Consider the following 23,947-nt stretch of genomic DNA (forward strand, 5'->3'; position numbering starts at 1 on the left):
AAGAGCTAGGCTCAAGGTAGAGGCTGTTGTGCTGTGCCCACGCTGGAGAGCAGACTGTGCTTCTGGCTGAGAATAGCAAACAGCAGCATACATCCCCCACACCTGCACTGGTGTTTGTACAGAGATTGTTGGAGAGCTGCGGGCTTCCACATACGGGGCTGGGCAGTTGCTGCTGACAGTCCGTGTAAGTGAACTGCCAGCTGCCCCCGAGTGATGGCCTTGGAAGTGCCAATGCTGTCTACATTTCTTAAAAAGTTGTTCCTGATTCCTTTTCCTGCAACAAGGGAGAAACAGATGTGGCTGTGGGAGTGTCCCATATATTTGGTCCTTGTCCTGCCTCTGCAGCCACGGGCACCCTGAAGTGAAGCATCTGGCCAGCTTGGTGGTAGCATCCACCCTACCCTTCCCTCCTTCCTCTCCCGGGTGTCTGTCCTCCACCCACGTGGAGTGATTGGGTTGAACAGAGCAGGAAGTTCCCAGGTGGGGGCTGCCCAGTAGGATGTCATTCTCTGCCCTGTAACAGGCATTCTCACTCCTCTGCAGATCTCTTTTTTTTTTTTTTTTTTTTTTTTTTTAAGTTTTATGTTTGGGCGGTGGTTAGTTGTGCAAAATGAGTTTTTCAGTCTGGCAGAGCCACTGGGTTGCAGTTTTCTCTTCAGCTGCCCTTTAGGGCGATTGAGTAAGACCTGCCTGTTTCACATACCCAGCTCATGGGTTCTGTATCTGCTGATACACTTCCAGAAGTGATTAACATTCCAATTTTAATGTAAGTTCTTGTTAATTTACAGCACTGCCTCCCCATCTCCTCTGCTTTGTCCAACAGCTGGCATTATGTTTGCATCCCTGACCTGCCTTTCTCCAAGTCAGTGTCTCCTATGTATAACCAGAAGCTCCAGCTCCTCCTGCTTGTCCTTTGCACCACTGCCATCAGAGCAGAACCAGAACCCTGCTTAAGAGCACATGGTTGTGAAGTTATCAGTCCTTGGCCATCCTGCCCATCTTGTCCTCAGGAGTGCTGGGCACTCCTTTGGATCTAAGTCTGGCTGGTTCCACAGAATGTGTCCAGGGTGTAGCTCTGAGCAAACAAGGAAGTTGAACTCAGTTTCCTTAAAACTCACTTATGAAGGAAAGGAAAGCCCTAACCTGTGCTTGTCTGAAAATGACAAGGAACCAAAAGTAACCCCTTGCTTCAGATGAAATATCCAAGTCCAACCTGAGGATTGAAGGTGCCAGTCTGAGCAAACATCATAAGCAGCAGTGAGATGCCTCTGTGGTACTGCCCTAGAGGTCAACCCTGAAGAGAAATTCCTCTTCTCCAAATCACTGTGCCAGAGGCAGGTGAACAGTCTGCGTGGACTGTAACTGTCAGCTAACTCAAAAGCAGATGTGGGTCATGTGCCTCTGCTCGTCCTGTCAGCCATTTCCCACCTGCTCTGATCTCTCTGGACACTTGTCCTGGCTTCTGATATCTCTACTGAAACACATTGCAAAAACTGGAGGTGCTCAAAGATGGAAGATAATCGGGCGAGTCCCCAAAACACATCAGAGCCAAGAACTATTGCAGTTCCCAGTCACAGGGCAAGGTGCCAAAACTGGCCCAAAGTAAAATCTCTGGATCCTCCAGTCACAGGGCAAGGTGCCAAAACTGGCCCGAAGTAAAATCTCTGGATCCTCCAGTCACTTGGGACCCCAGAGCAGAGATACAGCACGATATGGTGGCCTGTCAGTAACAGCTGGTGTTTGTGGTAAGTCCCCACTGCCAGGAATGAAAGATAACAGACGTGGAAGGGGCCTTGAGTACATCCCCCTGCTCGCAGAGGCCCAGGCTGCCTTGGCTGGGGGCCAGCACTGATAAGCAGCTGTCTGACCTTGGGGCTGTTGTGAATGGAGCTCACTTGGCACAGACACTGGAGCCTCCGCAGGGTCTCCCTGCTTCCCTGGGAAGCCATGCTGGAACTGAAGCTTCCTTGGTGCCTGCCGAGCTGTGACCCGTTGCTCCTGTTTATCGACATCACTTCAAGGGCTAGCCCTGCCTCAGAGCATGCTCAGGAGAACAGTGATGTTACAGCACAAAGACCCTTTGGGGAGCGGCTGGGCCATGCTGCCTGGAGTGAATACAGGTAGCAGTCAGCGTAGCCCAGATAGGTCTGTCCTGGGATCCATGAGGAGAAGTGCAGTTGCTAGTGAATGATTTAAAACTCCTTCAACCAGACCAAAGCAAGACAAGAAACAGAAAAGCCAGGTATGGAGAAAAGCAACCACTGCAGTAAAGGGTGGCTTTACCAGCTTCAACAAGGTGGGGAAAAAAATAAAAGGCAATTGAAGGGAATTTGTGGCTCCTGTTCTCCTCCTGGTACACGAAGTGTTTCCCAAAAGCCACTCCCAGTGACAGTGGTGTCCCAGGAGGATGCTGCAGCCTTGTGCCACCTCTGTACTCAAAGATTCCAGCTCCTGGGGCCACTTTGCTGATTTTGTCCAGGAGGTCTGAGAACCGGTGACGTTTCCCCGTGTAACGGGGTACAAACCGCCCGACTCAGCGCGTTAACTGCTGGGAGCTTTTCCCGGAGGATTGGGAAAATGGCCGTGACGCCCCTAAACACGGCCCCCGGCCGAAGCCTCCGTGCCCCCAAAGGCGGCAGGAGGGAGCATGGAGGCAGGCAGCAAGGGAGAGGTGAGGGCAGGAGGGGCGGCGGATGCGCGGCTGGGCGGGGCGAGGCGGGGCGGCGGGGAGCGGTCCGCGATCGGCAGCCCCGGGCCGCCCAGCAGTGTTGGCTATGGCGGCGGCAGGCACAGGAGTGCTGTGGGGGCTGTCGGCGCGGCGGCTGGGCACGGGGGAGCCCCTGCAGCTGGGCTCGCTGCGGGGCAAGGTGCTGCTGGTGGTCAACGTGGCGTCGCTCTGAGGGACCACCACGCGCGACTTCCTGCAGCTCAACGAGCTGCAGCAGCGCTACGGGCCCCGCGGCCTCGAGGTGCTCGGCTTCCCCTGCAACCAGTTTGGGCACCAGGTAAGGCGGGCGGCCCGGCTGCAGGGCCCGGGGGCGCGGGAGGAGCCGTCCGTCCCGGCTCGGCGCTGACGGGCTCTGCTCGGGGCGGCGCTGGCTTTGTTTTCCTAGGAGAACGCTACGAACGAGGAGATCCTGCTGTCGCTGGAGCACGTTCGTCCTGGTAACGGCTACAAGCCCCGTTTCACCATGTTCGAGAAGTGCGAGGTGAACGGGAAGAATGCGCACCCTCTCTTCACCTTCCTGAAAGAAGCGCTGCCCTTCCCGCACGACGACCCCTCCTCGCTGATGACCAACCCGCAGTACATCATCTGGTCCCCGGTCTGCCGCAACGACATCTCCTGGAACTTCGAGAAGTTCCTCATCGGCCCCGACGGCGTGCCCTTCAAGCGCTACAGCAGGCATTTCGAAACCATCAAGATACAGGATGATATTGAATTGCTCCTGCAGAAGGTCTCCAAGAATGCTTCTCAGTAGAGCGGGGTGCTCTAGCGATCGCTGCTAAGTGCCTCTGCTTCCTGCTCAGCTTGCTGTGCTCCTCTCTGGTTCTCTTGCAGGAGGCTGCTGCTCTGGCAGAAAACCCAAAGTCTTGTGCAGGTTTTGCTTATGATGGTGTGTCTTCCAAATTCTTGAAGCACACCTGATGTTTTCAAAAGTTGCACATGAATGTTTGGGATACTGTGCTGGGGAAAGCAGCCGTGAGGCTCTGTAGCTTACTGTGATTCTCTGAATAAAAAAAGTGTTATACTTTCTTTAAGACTTTGGCTTGATAACTTCTTTAAGACTTTGTTTTGATAAATGGGGCAAGTTGGGTGAAATATGGTGGCCACGTTACCCATTCTTCATCTGATGTGAGTGGTCAAGGGGCTGACTCAAATCACTCAAGTATGATGGTGCAGTTAGGCTGAAGTCTGAATGCAGCCCTAGGCCAATGCAATGGGCAAAAAGCATTTTGATGTTCTGCAAACTGTGAATCAGTGCCATGTCCTCCACAATGTGTAACGAGTTTGGCAGAGCAGGAGGGCAGCACAGGCCAGGAATACCTTGTCAGCCTCACTTTGAGGCTTGCCTGCAGAGAAAAGACATGGTGGCACATGACCACGGTGTGATTTTACACTAGCTGAACTTTCAACTTGGCTACCAACAACAGGCTGCAACAGGTTAATAAACGTTCAGGCAGGTAGGTGGGTGATTCTGCACCACTGTGATCATGCTGGCAGAGGGCTTGGAGGGGAAGAGCCCATTGGCCAAAGCCCATCTTGTTATCTGGTCTCTGTCAGCAGATGCCTAAGGGGACCTAAAGCAGAAACTGCACCTGCTGTCCCTCTGCTTATCTCAGAACTGCTGTCCCCTCACTGGCTTAGATGTCTCTTGGCTCTGTCCTATTTTGCATTGGTAGCAGCCTAACACAGATCTCCACATATCCACCCAGGGAAGCCTGCATCACCTTTGTGCAACCCTAGTGCTTTGCCATGCAGGGAGCCTCATAAACAACCAGTTCCATTGTGTTCTGAGAGCAGCACACCGGCCTGTTTAATCACTTCTCCCATGGAAACTGCATCTTGCCTCAGAATGTACTTGTTGCCCTGTGGGCACAGGAAGCACATGTGAGAAAGTGCAGGTACACCAGGGTTCAGGAAGTATTTACATCTTTTTATTCCTTCTCTAACACTTTCTCGACTTCTCTGTTTAATAGAGTTCTTAACAATAATCCTGACAGATTCCTGCATGGTGATAGTGGGTTTACAGGCTGCTGCCAAATGCAAGGAAACTGCAAGCCTGTACCAAATTTCACCTGCCATCCTTCTGCCCAATGCCTCAGGTCCTTCTGCAGGTACATTTTCAGTTCTCAAATGGCTCTGCGAGCACATTTTCATTACAGCCCACCTCTCACAAGGCCTCATAGCACTTGGTGCTGGACTAAGGGGTACTAAAGCACACTAGAAACTCGGGCTTTCAAGGGGAAGGTATAGCACTTTCCAGCAGTAGTGCACTGTTTTCATAATTAAAGACACTTGAGATTGGAGATCTTGGGGATTTCTTCTTGTTCATAGCTTCTCATCTCACCAGCTCATTGGATGCTTTGCTACTGTACTTACACTCAAAGTCTGCTCCAGGCTGAAGAGAGACCCTGCGGCAAAGCCTACAGCAGGCTCCACCCTGCTGTTGCCCCTGAGTCATCGAGCTTTGAACTCGGATTGCACAATCCTCAACGGACTATTTCTTAACTTCCAGTACAGCTTCACAGGAAAAAACAGGATGTTTTCAGTAGCTATTTCAGCTTTGGAGCAGAAGCTGCTTAATTTAGGGGATTATTTTTTCAGTTACATCTACTTCCCTCATTAAAGAACCATGCTGAAATACAGGGAGAGTGCAGGAAATCATGGCCAGCAGGAACTTACTGCACTGAAAAATCTTTCTCGACATGAGCTGTGGCACTTCTTCATTCCTGACTCACCAAACCTGAGTTGGTTGCGAGGAATGTCCTTTGCTTTGCCTGTTCCTCATCAGCCTGCAGCTCCCATCGAGCCCTACCACCACAAGGAGCAGGCACAAACATCTGCTACTGGCAGTCCTGACAAAAAGGGGCTCTTGCTAAGTCAATGGCATCTTATACGGTGTTTTTGCAGTGCTGGGATTTATTTACCTTCTCACTGATGGGGCTGTGCTTAGCAGGAAAACAAAGCAACAGTTCCAGAAACAGATACAGCCATGCCAGCAAAAGTACAGTGATGTGGTTACAGAATGAAAATTAGCCACACCAGCAGTAAAATGAATGATCCCTGTGTAAGCACACCAGAAGGAACCCCATGACATAGATAAAAACCTCCCTGCCTTATTATTCTTGGTCTCCTTTGAGCACTCCACAGAGCTTCTGTGATGAAGCAGGCTGGAAACCTTTGGTGGCAGGGAGGCCAGCAGAACAGCACAGCCTCCATGTGGGCACTCACACCTAAACCTTATTTGGGGTTGTGATCAGAGGGGATGGAGATATTTCACCGCAGGTAGCAGCTCTGTGCTGGGGGTAGATCTGAAGAATCCCAGGTGATTCCTTAGGGATTATAAAATGGCCCAATTCTATTTCTGTAACTTCAGAGAAAAAGACTGACTCAATAGGAAACCTTAAAATAAACACTACTATGTTAGTACCCTTGGATGTTTGGGGATGATGTCCTTTCAACATCTCATGTCTGTTACATCTACACTCCCACACTCTACTTTTTTCTGCTTCTACAATTTAATTCACACAGCTAAGCCCTTTGTTAGCATTTACTTTGTTTGCCTATTCTACATATAAGAGTCTCCCTTCTACAGAATGTTTGGCCCTGCTTCTCCCCCCTCCCAGTGATTAGCTCCATCCCTTAACTGCTAATAGTTGCCATCAACTCCATAAATCTTTAAACAAGTTCACATATTTGAAGCTACCAGGAGTGTTAATTAGCCACAAAGGAAATTATCCTTCCTGACAGTATGCTCCCCTTCCAGATTCCCTGGTGTTTTGACCTTCAAATCCTTGCACATCTCCTGAAACTGTGACTGATGTGTGGTATTCAGAAGTGTCTACTCGACAGAAATGCTGTCAAGTGGAGCCTAAGGCCTTTCTTAGCCTGTTAAACGTTCTTTCAGCTATTTAAAATCTATCCTCCTCCTCCTCCTGAGTTTCATTGCACCTGCTAACTGCTTTTAAGATAGTCACGGGTTCTGATCATTGCTATGGTAAGGCAGGTAGGAAAAACCTGCCTCCAGCTGGGTGGCACTTGAAAGGGCTTTGTTCCTGCCAGTACCAATCTCACAGGTTCAGCTGGAGACAAGGGCAGAAAGCTGAATGGCTGAAAGTGCTTGAGGAGATAGAGACATAAAAAACCCCCCAACAAAACAGTAATAACGTAATTTCCTAGCATTGAATCATAACACTTTGAATGAAACAATTCTAATTGCTTGCTGTACTTTCTGTTGGGACTAGGTAATTAATTGTCAGAGTGAGGTCAGCTGCGTAAGCACTACCTTGGACTAGCTGACTCATTCTAAAACCACACCCAGGCTTGCCACAACAGGCTGCTGGTTCATGGAAGCCCCAAAGAGGCCCTCCTCTTGGAGAAAAGGGCCTTTCCCACTGTTCACTGGAGGCACTTGCACTACTGCCAACAGAAAGGGTAAAAGGCTTTCAGCATTTCACCCTGGACTGCTGCAGCACAGCCAGGCCTGGCTGTCGGGAGGCAGAGCCACCTGCCCACTGTGCTGCCACAAGAGTGCTCCTCTGCACGGGGCAGTCACGGCCCCAGCACATCACTCCCTCTGTCTATCTTCTTCTGTCAGGTAAAAGGATTTGTCTGTCAGCTGAAAGGACATTTCTGTGTCTCTGAATCGCCCCCAGAACCCTTCCCAGTTTTCCCACTCTTCACGAAGAGGCTCCCTAAACAGCACATGACATGCTAATACATCGCTCCTTGAGAGACTCTATCCAAAGAAACTTTGAAAACTCCCAAGTGCTCCCCACACAGCTGCTCAGGAGCCGTCGCTTCTCCTTCCCTAGCCAACGCCTTCACCCTTGGCCACCACCGCCCGGGGCGGGGCGGCGCAGGCCCGCAGGCGGCGGCTGCAAGATGGCGGCGCGGCCATGACAGCCCTGGCCGCCAGCCTCGCCCCCGCGCGCGGCCTCCCCCACCCCGTCAGAGGGCGCGCGGGCGGGCCGGGGCGCGCGCGGCAGGCCTCCCCAGCGCGCATGCGCACGCGGGCCGACATCCGGCCGCGGCGGAGCTCGCCTATGGCCATGGCAGCGGCCGAGGGCGGCGGCGGCGGCGGTGGTGCGGGGACGCGGCCGGACCCGGCGGTACAGCGGGCCGAGCTGGAACCGCTGTTGCTCGCGGCCCTCAGGCCGGGGGAGTCCTGGTGAGCGCAGCCTACCGTCTCTCTTCTCGGTCTCCTTCCACTCAGGGTGGTGGGGCCTGTGGGAGCGGGCCCGCCGGGCCGGCCCGGGCCGTCTCTGAGGGGCCTGCGCCGCCCGGTGCCGTGTATTGCAGGTACCTGGTGGAGAGCCGTTGGCTCAAACAGTGGAAGAAGTATGTGGGCCTCGACAGCTGGGACGTGTTCGCCGCGGGTGATCCCAGCCTCTTTCCTGGGCCTATCGACAACTCGGGTCTGTTCGTCGGTGAGTGCTGCTTGGCTGCGTTGGGCCGTGGGGGAGCGGGGCATGGGCGATGGGGGTCTGGTGTTCGAGTCGCAGCCCGGCCGCGGGTAAGTAACTCCCCAGTGCAGTGGTCCTCTTGTGCCGCTTTCACTTTTGAAGTCGTGTGTTCTGGGAGGATCCACTGGCTGTCACGGTTTTCTAAGCGAGGAGCTTGGTGCGGTTGCTGCCCACCCGTGGGAGAACTGGTATTTCTTTGTGTTGTGGTGGTACCTGTGTAGGTATTGAGAAGAAACTATGGTGTTTAATGCCATGTCTTCTTACGTCTGGCCGCCTTTTAGATCCAGAAACTCAGACTTTAAAAGAACACCTCATTGACGACCTGGATTATATATTGGTTCCCGCCGAAGCCTGGGATAAATTAGTAACGTGGTATGGCTGCATAGATGGACAGCAGCCTATTGTCAGAAAAGTAAGTATGGGTGAATCAAGTTCTCTTCAGCCTGGCTTCATTTCCTGGTCTTTACCAAACTTACATGATGTTTATTTTGCTAAATGTGAGTTAAGACAGGATCCTCAGCATCTTTTTGGAGATCAAAATGAGAGATCTTTTTACCTTGTTTGAAAGAATGATCTTCCAGTGTTCCAGTTAAAACGCCTGACTCCTAAGTGATTATCATTTAATGGGTGGTATGGGATGACTGTCTTGAACTTTGTTCTGGTTAATTTTTTTATGTTGTGTTTATTTGGAGTGGGGTCATGTGTTCATGTTACATGATATAGTTTGTGCTTTGTTGAAAAAAACAAGTTGTAAGTCAAGCCTATCTGGGACAGAATGAGCCCATCTTTCAGTATAGATGACTTAAGTACTTTTTCTAGAGTTCAAGGTGATTATTTTTTCTTCTAAAATTCTATGATTCTGAAATCATTAGAACATAGATATTTGTGGTTTTGTTCTGTAAGTCTATTTGTTTAGCAAATGCATTCATGAACGCTGAATATGTAACCTCTTCTGGAAGGTGAGGTTCACATATTGTTTCTTTGGAAATGTGCCAGACACCTGCTCATGGGGGTTTTGTTTAGACTTAGGTTTTTGCACTGATTAAACTGAGCAGTGCCAGTCTGTGAGGCTCAAAGACTAATCACTACACCAAATTAATAGTGCTGGTATACTGTACAGCATTAATGTTGCTTAATCCTGGGGCCATCAACACAAGAAGAGCGTTGAACTGATGGAATGAGTAGGGGAGGGCCACAAAAACAATCATTGGGCTGGAACACCTTTCTCACAAATACAGGCTGAGAGGGCTGGGGTTGTTCATCCTTGAGAAGGTGCTGAGGAGACCTTAGAGCAGCCTACCAGTACCTGAAGTGGGGCTACCAGAAAGCTGGGCAGGGACTGTTTACAAGAACTTTTAGCTCTAGGACCAAGGGGCAGTGATTTTAAACTAGAGAAACATGGTTTAGGTTGGACATTGGAAAGAAGTTCTTGACTATGAGACTGGCAGAACACTGGAACAGGTTGCCCAGGAAGAGATGGTGGAGGTCCCATATCTGGAGACATTCAGGGTGAACTTAATGGGATTCTGAGCAACCTGATCTTGCTGGAAATGCCCTTGCTTACTGTAGGAGGGTTGGAGTAGACAACCTTTAAAGGTCCCTTCCAACCCAATGCATTCTATGATTCTATAAGTTTAAGGGTTACAGTAAGGATTGCTTTAGCGTGCGCAAAGTCCAGGAACATGTGGCACCAGAATGGCAAAAGGAAGTAAGATCCCTCTTTTGCAGGCCCATTCATGCTGCTCAGTGGTACTGGAATGTTGATGGTCAATGTGGGCTAGAAATTGTGTGTAACAAGAAATTCTGACATCTTCAGAAAGTTTAAATGATTCCAGGTTCATGGCTCTGTATTCACTGATGAATAGAACTCTCATCCAAGCCTGAAGTGGGGAAGTGAGAAAGAAATACAGCATATAAAGGAGATGTGGTTTTGGTAGAAATAGGTAATTTCTTGAGTACTGAGAAGGAAAACTGGAACTATTACTGGTCAGTGCCTTTCTGAGTGAGGAACCTTTTGTTTGTGTACCTGGTAACCACTTTGACTAACCTGACAGTTGTTAGACACTTATTTTTCTGAAAAATTGGGAAATTGGACAAGGCTTGAAAGTTATTGAGGAAGCATTTAGGAGACAGCCTGAACTGTAGGAGCCTCCTTTTCTTGGGGTGTGGGATGCCACCATTCAACACTGTAAGTACTGAGTGTTAGAGCTTGGAGCTAGTGCTGTTTTACAGATACAAGTTACTGTTGTCCAGTTAGGAGTCAGTGTTTTCAGTTTTGAGTCTCTATGAAGAGTGTTTGGCTCTGTTGTTTATTGTTAATCTGGTAACAAAAGAAGTTGAAGTGCAGCAGAATAGTAGGTTTGTGGGATGCTGCAGACTCTTACAAAAGACATAAAGTAGAAGGTCATCGGAAGACACCAACTACAGTTGCACCTCAGTAGTAAGTGGTCAGTATTTGGCCACAGTATTTTCCAGAGAGTATTTGAAGTAAAGCACTTGAATGGTTTAATCCTTTTCCTAAGGCTGGATCAACTGTAATTCATACTTCAAAATACCCATAAAAATAGCACTTGGAAAGCAATTTTCAAGCATATTTGTAATTTTACGAGCTGGTATTTTGTTTGTCCCTGTGAGTCTGAGGGTCAGATACAATTTTAGGAGGATTAGATTAGATTTATTTGTGGTTCGTCTTTCTTTTGAGCCATATATTCAGCCAGTCTTTTGCAGAGTCTCACTGCGAAGTGTATTAATGCATGGAATAGGGAGGAGTACAATTCTGCAGCTGCTAAGTGTGTTTTGTGCTCAGATTGTTGTCCAACAGGGTGACCAGTTTTACTTTGGCACAGAATAAGCTAGCTGATCAGACACTGTTTAAAAGGCATCTGCAGGTTATTAGAGACTTCTTGCCATTCATCTGTCCTAATGGACATGGTGATCTGATGAGAAGCTCCTTGGGAAGAGTTTTTCCATTTCTGATACCAGTTTGTATTTATTTGTTTCTAACTGTAGAATCCTGGAGAATGGAAAGTCGCATTGAATTAAATCCTTCTAAAAAAGACCTAGAGAACTTGTGAATCAGTTCTTTTGCATTCTTGAAATAAATCAAACATAGAAGTCTAACTTGCCTGTCAAGAAGCTGTTTAAACAAGGAGTAGTTTTACTTTCTCTTTTTGTTGTAACAGCAAAATACTGAGTGTGTTTCCAGATGTATTTGTTAATTATTTACCTTTAAAGCACCTTGTATATCTAATACAACACTATAAAAGCTTAGAAGAAGGAAACAATTTAGCAAATTCTCACAATAAGTCTTAATAATTTGTTTCTTCCCAAAGCTGTGTGAATATATATACATATATTTTTTTTCCCTGTAAAATAACACAGAGTGTGTGAATAGAATAGATTATTCTAGTTGGCAGGTGTCTGCCACAGTCATCTAATCCAACTGCCTGACCACTTCAGGGCTGACCAAGTTAAAGCAGATTATTAAGGACAGTGTCCAAAGGTCTCTTACTGTTAAAAATTACTTCTGGTTCAGTAAATAAGATCTCAATTTCACAGGTTTTTATAATTACAAAGAATTGAGGTGCGGTGTGTGTGTTGGTTTTTTCCTTTCTTTTTCCCGTTTTCATTTTGTTCCCTCTGTTGTTTGTTCCCTCAGTTGTCTCATAAGTGGCATCTGAGATACTCTTTTTCTTATGGCATCATGTGTCTTATAATGTGTAGATGAAGAGTGATGTCTAGTCTTGCAAAATGACTTTCTAAAAATATGCCGGAAGCTGGTGTATGGGTAGGTGTACTTGACTGTTCTCTCCAAAAATTGATTTGAATGATGAAATTGATTTGAACATTACTCTGAAATAAAGCAGTGTCATCAAAATGAGTTCTGACATAGCTGTCTGTTTTGCAGGGAGAGAGTGATGAGGCAGATTCGTGTACCAAGCAGAAAAATAATTAGTGTTTTGCTGTCTTTTAATAGAAATGATTTTGCTCAATTGTTCCATGCTTGTTTGTTTTTTTAAATGTAAACTTCAGTCAGAGAGTTGTAACTTTTGTGTTTTGTTTATCACATCTGCCTTCTTTTTGCAGGTAGTGGAATCTGGTCTGTTTGTGAAGCACTATAAAGTTGAAGTTTATCTTCTTGAACTGAAGCTGTGTGAGAGCAGCAATCCTGACAATTTAGTCAGCTGTCACTTTAGCAAAGCCGATACTGTTGGTAAGTAGTTCTTTGATACGTGAAGTTGTGCTCTGATGCTACCTTGCAAGATTTGTGCCCTCCACCATAACAGCAGTGTTGATCAACTGAATCAGCTCTAGTGGGTATCAGTAGGACAGTTGGAGCTTGCAGTGTGTGAGAAGCTGAGTAAAATCCTCCTATGAGGAGTTTACTGAGAACATGAAGTCAGGCTACTTAATGAGTGACAAAGCAAGAAGACAGTGATCATAAACTGAAACAGGACAGATTCCTACTGAATGTAATGAAAACATTTTCCCTATTAGAGCAACTGGACATTTTAATCAGGGCTCAGAGGGCAAGTTTTGAACACTTGTTTAGTTAAGTCTAAGCAGCCTGGTCTGAATTGAGTTTTGACTCTGCTTTTAGTGGTTGGACTAGGAACCTCCTGAGTTTCTTCCATTCACAGTGTTTCAGCGCACAACACAGGGAGCTGTGGTTAGGTTTGAGGAGCCCTTTACCTGCTAACTTGTATCCTTAAGAAACATTCACGTCACTCATGTAAAGCAATTCTGTCTCTGGTTCTCCTCCAATCGTTTCTTCTTAGTGTGTGAATATTTTAGATGTCTTAATGTCTCTTCCTACACTATTCTTCCTGAAATGTGGCCTGTCTCTCTCTGTATCATTGCTATATTGTCCTGTTGCTATGTTGTCCCATGTGGAAATCGTGCATATCAGCTGCTATTTCTGTCCATAAAGATGCTTTTTTTCAGTTTTCTGATGTGTGGCCTGACAATAGTAACTGAAACAATTTCCTCATTGAACCTGTGTTTTCAAATGATGACTGATTCGCAGAAATTGGTCTTTGAACAAACTTCTCAATGGGCTTTGAACATTATTGGTTTGAGGGCCTGAAAGGCAAATGCATGACTGAAACCAGACCTTTTTCTTCTTTCAGAGTAAATATTAGACAAGTAATGTGAGCAGTTCTAGCTTCTATGAGACATAATCTACTCAAAGGATCTTGAAGGATTTATGTCCTTGCTGAATGTCTGGCTTCTCAGTTTGTTTTTTTTTTTCCAGAGCACTCAAATTTAAGGAATTTTGGTGCCTTTTTTTTTTCTCCTCCTGAACAGCTACCATCGAGAAAGAAATGAGGAAACTATTTAATATCCCAGCTGAGAAGGAAACTAGGTTATGGAACAGGTATATGAGTAACACTTATGAGCAGCTCAGCAAGCTGGATAGCACAGTGCAAGATGCAGGGCTCTATCATGATCAGGTAAGGGGCTTAACTTACTTGAATTTGATTATTTACTTTTAAAAGTGTTATGTATTGCTTTCTCTGTGGGTGTGTTTTGTAATGTACTTTTAACAAGCACCAAGAATGTGATTTGTTAAGGATTTTGCAAAATATTTATCAGTTCTGCAGATGTCTGTATTTTATTTCCTGAACTCTCTTTCAGGTTGTTCTCATAGAAGTGAAAAATGAAGATGGCACCTGGCCTGGACAGCATTTTCTGGCAAAGTAAGCAAACAAGCATGTGCTTTGGGTGCTGCTGTTTTGTCAGGCTTGTTCACTTGTTTTTAGTGACCATGTGTTCTGTGTGAAAGGCTGCTTATTACTGGCCATTGTGGATTTCTTTGGTTTGGGTATTCTGAAGGAGGAGATAAAAATCTTGAATATAAATATTCTTTGGTGATTCTGCTGCTGGGTTCTTGTCTTAGCAGCAGCCTTCTGATTTAAAGCCCATTTTAAATGGGTTGTGTAAGTTTAGGTTCCTACAGTGCTTAGGAGATGAAAGGGCTCTTTATATTGAGCCAGCCTGCGTAAAGAGCTACCTCTGAAGACTGAACAGTGAAAAAATAAATGTTTTCTACCATTGTGGAACAAAGGGTCTCTGAGTATATTTCCAAAGCTGCCAGTAGTGAATACTCAAGAGTTCTGTTAGTTCCTCCTTGAAAAGGCTACAGAGACAGCTTAACAAACCCATTGCTGCCCAAGACAGTTAGAAGCCTCTTAATAACATTCACAGATTTTATCTCTCTCATGTGTAAGGTGTTGTCTGATGAAATAATGCACGCATAGAAGGAATGATATAAAATGGAGGTTACTTGCAATGACAAACATCGACTCTTAACCGGTTCGTACTACAAAAAGTGAATTCTTGTTATTTTGGTAGTCACTCACTTTCCCATGAGTAAGCCATCATACTCCATAATGATGAAAAATCCCCCCACAACACAGTTCTGTACAATACAGTTAACTTGTAGAGCTGGCTGCCAAGTGATCTCACTTGAGATCAGGATGTTACTAGGGTTAAACTTGAAGAATGAATCAAATTGATCAGTGAAACCTGTTCTGAAACACTTGTGTATTTCTGAGCTGTACTGGGTACATGGGTCAGGAGAATGTTCATGGGATTATGACCTTTTGTGGTGGTTTGGCCCTGGCTGGGGGCAAGATGCCAACCAAAGGCACTCTATCATTCCCCTTCTTAAATGGACAGGGAAGAGGGGAAAATACAACTAAAAGTCCATGAGTCAAGATAGAAGTAAATGAGAGGTTCCCTCATCAGGATCAGGGGACATAACCTCAATGTAACTTCAGTTCTCTGCCTGCAAAATCATTGATTGCCTTCTTGAGTCTCCATGACAGCTGCATTGACTGATTTCTTAGGTGACCCTTTCCTTCTCCTTCACGCACACGAGCTTCCAATTCAGAAGTAGATTCACAATCCTGTTTCCTCCTGTTCCCTTACATGCAGGAAAAAAAGAGTGCTCCACGTGGCATGCACCTGGGACTTGGCTTTCCTCTGAGGCAGGAGAGGACTTTCTCATTAATTGATGATACAGAGTTACTGACCTCCCACTGTTTTGTAATTCACTACTGGGGCAATCATTGCAGTTGTTGTTTGGGTCCCCCTCTCAAGCATGGTATCCTCAGATGAAGTTTGTGTGCCTGCTTCAACCACAGTCCTTTGAGAGTACTGTACTGTGGCATGATAAGCACAGGCTAGACCCCAATACAGTGCTAGAAGTTGTCATGGGGGTAGACAAGGCACCCTTCTCTTATGTGGCCTGTCAGTTCACCATGGTTACTTGCTTCTTCTGGGGCAAAGTCCTGGGATGCTTATCACCTCCCATTGCCCAGGAATCTGCCCAAATCTGCACACCCTACCATCCAGGGATATACTATCTCAAGGCACATTTTAGTATCTCTCCACCTGGATGCTGTCTTTTATGCTGTGATGAGACCAGGTTTCACCAACAGTATTAATGAGCTCACATAAGGGTTCACAAGAATCTTGGGAGCCTGCACAAAACCCTCTACATCCATCTCCAGTAGGGAGAGAGAGGATAGCCCCCACAAAATAGCTCCCACAGCAGGGCTGCCAAGGCCAGAAGATGGTACATAGCCATTATCTGGTTTGATGTGTTCCTAAACAAAGTAAATGTTCCAAAACAAAGCAATGCTGCCAACATGCTCCATGGCCTGAGCAGGAACTTGTAACTTTACTGTAGCAGACTTAAAACAAAACTACAGTTACCTTCATTTCCCATCCAGTGCACCAAAAAAGGCTGTAATGGTTTGGCCCTGTCTGGGGACTAGTTGCCCACCAAGCTGCTCTATTGCTCCCCTTTTTAGATGGACAGGGGAGAAGGAAGCATACAACCAAAAGCCCATGAATCACGATAGATGCAGTTTAAAAGGATGAGAAGCAACAGCATTTGAGGAAACAAGAGCAAAGAAAGATACTCCCTTGGAAACAGGGCTCCAAGAGTGGGCCTCACACTTCCTTCTATCCCTTAGCTTTTATATCTAAGCTGGTGTGACATGACATGGAATACCCTTTTGGACAACGAGCATGTCCATGTCCCTTGCCAAGATCTTGCCCATCACTCAGCCTACTGTTGCGGGGGAAAATGTTGGAAAAGCACAGTGTTGCTGCTTGGCTCGGCAGTAGCCGAAACGCTGGTATGTTATCAACACTCAGCTACATCACCGCTAAAGACAGCGCTAGGGAAGAAGCTCGGGGAGAAATATCTTGATCTCAGCCAAACCCAATACACCTTTCTGTAAGAGGACAATGCGAGGAGCGGGAGATTTAGGCTTGAGGTGAGGAGAAAGTTCTTCACTGAGAGAGTCATTGGACACTGGAATGGGCTGCCTGGGGATGTGGTGGAGTCGCCGTCCCTGGGGCAGTTCAAGGCAAGGTTGGACGTGGCACTTGGTGCCATGGTCTAGCCTTGAGCTCTGTGGTAAAGGGTTGGACTTGATGATCTGTGAGGTCTCTTCCAACCCTGATGATGCTGTGATACTGTGATATCACAGTATCACAGTCTCTCTCTCTCAGTAAACACTCAAAGGAAGTATGGGTTGACAGCAATAGGGAAGCAGCCATGCAAAGAACAGATCATAATCTCTTGTTTCCATGTGAAGCAAAGCTTTATAAAAAGGAGCCTTGCGGCATTCCCAGGCCTCAGTCGTTTTTGAGCACCTAGTCTGACAGGTGAAGACTTGATTAATCTCTAGTGATATTTGAATGAAAACTGTTATGCAGATTAATATTTTCTAATGATGTAGAAATAAAGATTTGCTTATTGTAATGTAGAACTGGGAAATTGTTTGACTTAATGCTGATAATTGTGGCTGAGAGAATTGCGCTAGGTCATATACCTAGGATGATATGTTCCTTTGTGCTTTATCTTGCCTATCTTTTTCCTTTGCCCTTATCTCTGTTAGTTAAGAAACAAAGTATGTATGTCTACATAACATCTTCCTTAAATGCTTGGGTGATTTGGTTTAGCAAGTTCTGCTCTCTGGCTCTTGTGTCCTTATTTAATCTTGTAGGTTAAATGCATAGTAACTGTTTCTTCAAAACACTGTTAGGGAAGCCAGAGGGGAAGGGGAAACAGGACTGCCCATTTTCTTTAGGATGGACTTTGGCACGTGGTGGTCAGCACACAGACTGACAATCACATGAGAAAGACCTCTGTATGTGTTTTCTCACTGCTGCTCTTTAAAGAGCTATTTCATAAAGCTTTTGGCCTATTTTAGGGGATTTATGTCTAAAAAAGAAGTAATGAAACTTTTTTTTGGTTGTTGTTACTTAATATGTTCTTAGTGAATAAGTTAATTTCAACTTCTCCTTCTTGACTCATTGGTATTGCTCCATATTAATGCATTTATGATTGCTCTGTGCTTCCCTTTCATATCAGTTGTAATTGGTTCTGATGTTTACTTAGATTCCTTCCCTTTTTTAGCATATCTTCATATAATGCATAAATACTTAATACTCTGTAGTTTGTGATTTGATGCTTGAATATTCTCCAGCTACTTCCTATGTTTTATTGAGAATCTTGATTATTTTTTTCCAGGATGTTTTTTTCTTAAGATTGGTTTCATATTTAATTTAGTTCTGAATGCACTGCCTAAATTCTGCTTCCCTAAGAAGCTGAAATGTAGCAAAACACAGTGCAAAGATTTCTTCTTAATTTCAGGTTGAATCTTTTTCATAAGTTAATTTAGGAGCAGCATGTTTTTTTCTTTTAGCTCCATTGAGAGCAAGAATTCAGTAAAATCAAATTAATAAATCTTTTCTATGTAGTTTAAAAAAAGCTGCTTTTTAAAAAGCATATTATTTCAATTTCTAGGTATCTCAGACAACTCTGAAGTGCAAGCATGCTCTATGATTTAGAGTGTGTTCTGATCTGTTTAAAATTTCTTGTTTTGGCAAGACTAGATGTCTGTACTGCAGTGAAACATTGCCAGCATTTTAACTGTTCTGTGGGCTGGTAAGAGACTCCTAAAGCTGGTGTGCAGGGTTGAAATCTGGTTACTGGACAGGGACATGGTTTGTTTTAGTGTGGGTGTGGATGCATAGACATGTTGCATTAAATCAATATCATATGTTGAAGACTCCAGATTAGTAAGTAAAGTGCAAACTCTCACAGACTCTGTGTGTATAAAGCCGTGGGTGACTGTGGGTCACTGAGCCAGGCAAAACTGGTGAGACACAGAGGGAAAGCATGGCCAGTCCAGAGAGTGTAAGCATCTTATACTGTGCACTGATGAAGTGTTCAGGGTAGATTATGCTGTCTTAATATTGCAGAAGGAATTCTGTAGTAAAGGAGGTTTTGTCTGCAGGGGAAAAGTGAGACTTTCTTTGAAGCTGAAGACACTATCAGAAGTGAGTTGAAGGCCTCATTAACAGCATAGCTAAGGAGAAGTGAAACTATTGAAGACTTTTTTGGTGAGGCTAAGCAAGTCTGTAATGTTAAGTTGTTATAGTATAAAAATAAACTTGGATTTTTGTAGCTCTGAAGAATCTGAGTTTTCTAGCTGCATCTAGTTTCAGCAGGAACTGCAAATGCTCTGTGCTGAGGTATGATTGGGAAGAGAGTTCAGTAACTCCAAATTTTAATCCTATCTTAAACAAAAAATTTGCTCCAATGTTCTGTTTTGTATCTGGTGAAGCTGTTTATCCAAGACCATAGGGAACTTTTTATTTGGAGATCTTTCTTTGAGCCTGTCGTAGATGTTATTGTCAGATGGGAATTACAGTAGTATAATTATTTGTTGATCTGGGAAAAATCCTGCCTGAACTATATACAAAATTTAGAAGTTTATTTACAGGTCCGGATATCTGGTAAGGGAATATTGATAATAAGAAACAATTTGGAAGGCTTAGAAAGTAAGAAAAGACAAGCCACAAGTAGCTTTTTCCCCATTATGAAATGGCAGGCAAAATTCCCAAAAAATCTTGGAAGTAAACAAAAAAAGCCGAATTTACTCATTAAAGAGGTTCCATGAGGGAGGAGAATTTCTTAGGGTTTTCCTGGCTTGGGAAACAGCCTCTGAAACTGCAATTTATAATGAATGTATGAAATTCATGAAACACAGGAAAAATACCTCCTGCAAACACAAGCCCTGAGAAAAGGCTGATGAGGCACTGCTTTCCTAGCAAAGGTGTGCTCCCAGCCGAGAGTGCCTTTCCAGCCTGCAGCAGACAAGCAGTGGCTTTGTGTCAGGCACGGTGACAATGGGAGCAGCTTGGCTGGTGTGGAGAAACAGGATCCGAGGTAGTGGAGTCCACCGAGAAGCCCCTCATGCTTTCAGATCATTCCATTTAAAGCCTCCCCAGGTGAATTGTGTCCAGTGCCATATATATTGGTGGGAATTACTCAGCCTATGGCACTGGACACTGCCTTACTACTAAAAGTGCATGAGGGAGCTTTTCCCTATTTAGAGTTTTGATGGCATAAACCAAATGGAATCTAGATGTCCCTGCTGTTGGCAGAGAGTGGGGAGCATATGCCTTGCTGCTGATGTGCCAAGAGAGGTCTTCAGAAGCTGGGAGTCTGTGTCATTTAACGACTGACAGAATGTATGCAAAGTGGCTGTGGGCTGTGTGGATTCCCTTTTGTGTTCTCTTTTTTCGCCTCCATTTGCTGCTTGTCAGAGGTTCCTACCAGGGCAAGACACTTTTCCATGTCAGGCAGCCTTCCTTGTGTTTCCACAGCCATCAAGCTGCTGACATGCTATATGCTGTTAAAATGTGCAGTTCCTTGTCCAGTGTATTCATAGTATGCCTGGCCACTTCTGCTTGTTAGTTTGCTGCTCCCTGGAGAACAAAATACTTTATTCTTTTAGTTTGCAACTGCTTTTACCTGCTGGACAAGGTTTCAGAAGAGGGAATGGATGATACTTACTCTAGGAATTTCAGAATTGGAGGCATACTTGTTTTCTGTAGGGAGATTGTATCAATTAATCTGTGTATCTTAGGCCTTTCTAATTGTTACTTATTTTTTTCTTCCCTGATAGTTCTTACCTTTTTTGTGGGTGTAGGATACTACTGAATTACTTTTGGAATTCTTTGATTTGTCTACTGACTCTTGCTGATTATGCACTATGTTTATGCTTCTCTTGGGAATTTGAAATCACTGAAGAGATTGCCCTCTTTTGCTCACTATTAGGTTTTCTATATATTATTGTCCAAATGTCTTAATCAGATCTCTTACTGGAGTCAAACTTGGCTGTAATAGACGCTGTTGCATGGCTGCTGGTGTCCTGTAGCTTTTGGCATTCAGTTTTGCATGTTTGTTTGGGCAAAGGTTGAGAGAATAGACTCTTTCCTAGCTAGCTCTTGGTGAGAAATTACTATCAAAGTAGTTTATTTATGCTTGCTTATGCGGTGCTATCCTGTGGTTTTGTGTTTGTGTTATGGAGCCAAAGCTACCTGTGACAGAATACTGTTGAATTTTAGTTATTTGTTGGTCTTTGGTAATGCTGTGTTCTGGTTCTTTTCAGGACCAGGAGAGCAGTAATGTGAAATAGTCTGGGATTTATCAGTGGGTAGACATGAGGGTTATGAACTTGTAAAATCCTTTTCAGTTTCTCCAGTCTTGGAATGCTGAGGATCACTGTGTCCTCAGTGAGGATCACTGCGTGTGCATAGCAGTGTGTCCACTGCGTGTGCATAGCAGTGTGTCTTGCCTCCACCTTGTAGTTTTACAACAGTGTAGTTGTATCAGCTTGGCTCAGTAGCAGCCCACTCTTGTTATCTTCTTACTAATTAACATTCTGTCTGGGAGGCTGATTTGGTTTTCAGGTAGGGAAGGATTGATGTGCTTTTTAACATGGAACAAGTTTTCCGAGTGAAATTATTTTGCTTGCTTGTTTCAAGGTGGTTTACTTAACTCATGCCATCTGAGTTGCTTACTTATTTTAGTCTGGGACTCAGATTTTGCTTTTAAACGATACTCAGATTGCTATTAAACAATACTAGTTAGTATTGCTTCTGGGACTTCAGGCTTAGATTTTCTGTTCCAGATAAGTGTTTGGAAGTATGACCAAACAAGTAAATTCTTTGTGTGGGAACTAACTGTAATGTGACACAGCCTTGAAGTTTTGTGGGAAGTGGGACTGGAGGTGAAAAAAGAGTAGCACTGTTTCTACTTCTTTTTCCTTTCTCCCAGATCAAGCACTGCAACTAGCAGAAACTTTACTACCTCTTCAAAATCATCAGCAAGTTCTTATTCCTCAGTGTCTGCCACTTCTGTCATTACTAACGGTGATAGCAGTAACTCCTATGGATTGAACACCTCCCACCTGGGCAGGGGGTAAGAGCAGGAATGTTCTTTTTGTTTCTTCATCCTTCATGTGAATGAATGCTCCTATGCATCCTTGCCTGCCTAGAAAATGAGTATGACTGTGCCCTAGGCAGACTTCTGTGACTCTTGTGTACCTCTTTATCAAACTTTGCTTTTGAAACCACTGCCTTCTCCTATTCCTTGCTCACTTGCTGCAAAAGTAGGGCATGTTCCAGAACTTACTAACTGCTTGATTTTGAGGGGATTTGGAGTATGAGGGAAGAGATTATATTCTTTTCTCCATCTACCAGTGTGCTAGAAACCTCTCTAGGTAGATATGATAATTTTCTTCTTGGCTCTTGTAGTAGGTCATACAGACTCATGTGGGCACTTTGCTGCATTAGGATAATGTGCTATGTCTTTGTAGACAGAGGAGATTCACATATTCTGAGACATAAATTAATAATAGAATGTGTAACAATTAAGGTTTCCACGGTCAGAACATATATTTCACATTTCTAGTATTCAGTATTAGGCACTATGAAGCAGCAGAAACATATAATATATAGAATGGTTAAACAATTTTGTTAAACTTTTTTTTTTATATGTTTGATGTGACTTTTAAATAGTATTGAGACACAATAAACTCACTGTGGAGTTCACTCTGTTGTCTTTCCTCCAGAGGATCTGGGTTCGTCTGTAACTCTTACAACTGCAGGGACAGTCCTTCTCTGTCACAGCCTGGACTCTGTGGACTCAGTAATCTTGGAAATACCTGCTTCATGAATTCTGCATTACAGGTAAGAATTGGAAAGAACCCTCTTTAGAATTAAATAAAATAGCAGTCTTGCAGATTGTGGATTAAAATCTGTGAAGACAAAAGGGTGTTTTAACGTGATTCAATGAGGAGACTGCACCTGGAATGAAAAAAAAAACAGACCACCTGACAAAAAAAAAAATCAGATGATACTGTGATTTAGGTTAGCTTATGCACAGCACATAGTGTAGTGTTAAGGACTGGATCTAGAATATCTGGCTTCTGAAAAATCTGTGGGGGAAGTCATACTAAACAGGTGTCTGACTGTAATGTAAGGTCCCAGTGTTGTGCTCTGACAAAATCAGGCTGATGTGCAAGACTTTTTGACTTGTGTTGACCACAAGTGACATGAGCAGTTCTGGGGTGGTTAAAGATTCTTGGAAAATTAGGGTATGGTAAGTCTCAAAAAGGGTTCAGGGTCCCTGTGTGGAGTGTTAAGGTTGTCATAGGCAAAGTTAACAATTATTACTATACTTATTTAACAATGTCTTGGGTTTATTTGGTTCATGAAAAAAAACAAACTTAGTGTGGAGGCATGTTCTATTGAGAGCACACATGTTCCTTCAAGAAGTCTAGGATTTTTTTATCCCAGAAGATTGTTTGTGCTTTGCATTGCTGAATTATTAATTACAGTAACTTTCAGTGAATGCTTAAAGCTATTCTGCACCTCAGGAACAGAAGGTGATAAATGTGATGTCAGTTCTAAAGAGATTATCAGAATGAGAACCAAGGAGCTGCAGACCAGGCAGCTTTAATGCCTTAAGCAAGATAAACCAGTAGAAGCTGCTGCAGAGGGGAGGCTTACGCTTGTGAGTAAATTCATTGTATAGGAGAGAAGTTAGTGTGGTGTCTGCAAAGAGAAACCGTATGTCAGAGATGAGCTATTAAGCTCTTGAATGCTTCTTTAGTGGCTGTTCTTATTTATCTGAGTTATGCTCTTGAGCTGCAATGCTTACAGTGTCCTACCCTTCCAACTGGTTGGTTTGTTCGTTTTTTATTCCTACACTAAATATACACTCTAATTCAGTCTTGCCAGTTTTGTGAATAGCTTAGTATGTGTTTTGATGTGAAAGCTGAGTTAATTTAATTGTCACATAGATTTATTTTCCTGCAGAGTAAATTAGTTTTCTTAATGCTTTTTTCAGTGTCTGAGCAATACCCCTCCTCTGACAGACTATTTCCTGGAAAATAAATATGAAGCTGAAATAAATCAGAACAATCCACTGGGGATGAGAGGAGAAATTGCAGAAGCCTATGCAGAGCTCATTAAACAGATGTGGTCTGGGAGACAGTCTTATGTGGCCCCACGTATGTTTAAAGTAAGTACTCCCTGTTCCTGTAGCATAGCTTTTTGACAGAAGGAACAGGAAAAGCTAATACACCTTCCATGTATTTTGGTGTTCTGAAAGCAGCAATGGCAGAAGGGTTTCAGTGTTGTTCCACATTTTGTGCATGCTTTGCATTTCAGGGTACAGGGAGGAACTTGCTAGTGAGTAGAATGTTAAATGCCTTACTTGTTAAATGACCTTCCAGCTTGAGAGCTGTTTACAGATGCCTTAAATGATCTTAGCTGCAAAACTAGGCAAGGTGATGTGAATTGCTGCCTCTGAACTTCAATGGATAAGAAAAAGTGCAAGGTAGAAATTTGAAAAATGTAGCAAAATACATCCCTGGAC

At 44.5% G+C, this 23,947-nt stretch overlaps 2 protein-coding genes across 5 annotated transcripts in view; both read left to right on the top strand.

Annotated features, from left to right (window-relative positions):
- Window positions 1–2,743: 2,743 nt before the first annotated feature.
- Window positions 2,744–3,754, top strand: GPX1 (glutathione peroxidase 1). The gene is made up of 2 exons (XM_064156643.1): window positions 2,744–3,005; window positions 3,114–3,754. The coding sequence occupies exons 1-2, from the start codon at window positions 2,775–2,777 to the stop codon at window positions 3,477–3,479; spliced, it is 597 nt and encodes a 198-aa protein (XP_064012713.1). The 5' UTR covers window positions 2,744–2,774; the 3' UTR covers window positions 3,480–3,754.
- Window positions 3,755–7,748: 3,994 nt separating this feature from the next.
- USP4 (ubiquitin specific peptidase 4) overlaps window positions 7,749–23,947 on the top strand; it is a 38,281-nt gene continuing 22,082 nt past the window's right edge. For 2 of the 4 annotated variants that reach the window (XM_064156644.1, XM_064156646.1), the window contains exons 1-9: window positions 7,749–7,892; window positions 8,024–8,151; window positions 8,469–8,599; window positions 12,274–12,400; window positions 13,495–13,640; window positions 13,825–13,886; window positions 21,341–21,484; window positions 22,137–22,254; window positions 23,417–23,590. In XM_064156644.1, coding sequence (XP_064012714.1) covers window positions 7,768–7,892; window positions 8,024–8,151; window positions 8,469–8,599; window positions 12,274–12,400; window positions 13,495–13,640; window positions 13,825–13,886; window positions 21,341–21,484; window positions 22,137–22,254; window positions 23,417–23,590 — 1,155 coding nt within the window. In that variant the 5' untranslated portion in view covers window positions 7,749–7,767. Of the gene's footprint in view, window positions 7,893–8,023; window positions 8,152–8,468; window positions 8,600–12,273; window positions 12,401–13,494; window positions 13,641–13,824; window positions 13,887–15,126; window positions 16,035–21,340; window positions 21,485–22,136; window positions 22,255–23,416; window positions 23,591–23,947 lie in introns of those variants that run through there. The other 2 variants (XM_064156645.1, XM_064156648.1) reach the window with 2 other exon arrangements.

Source organism: Pogoniulus pusillus, chromosome 16 (assembly GCF_015220805.1).
Source record: "Pogoniulus pusillus isolate bPogPus1 chromosome 16, bPogPus1.pri, whole genome shotgun sequence".
NCBI lineage: Eukaryota > Metazoa > Chordata > Aves > Piciformes > Lybiidae > Pogoniulus > Pogoniulus pusillus.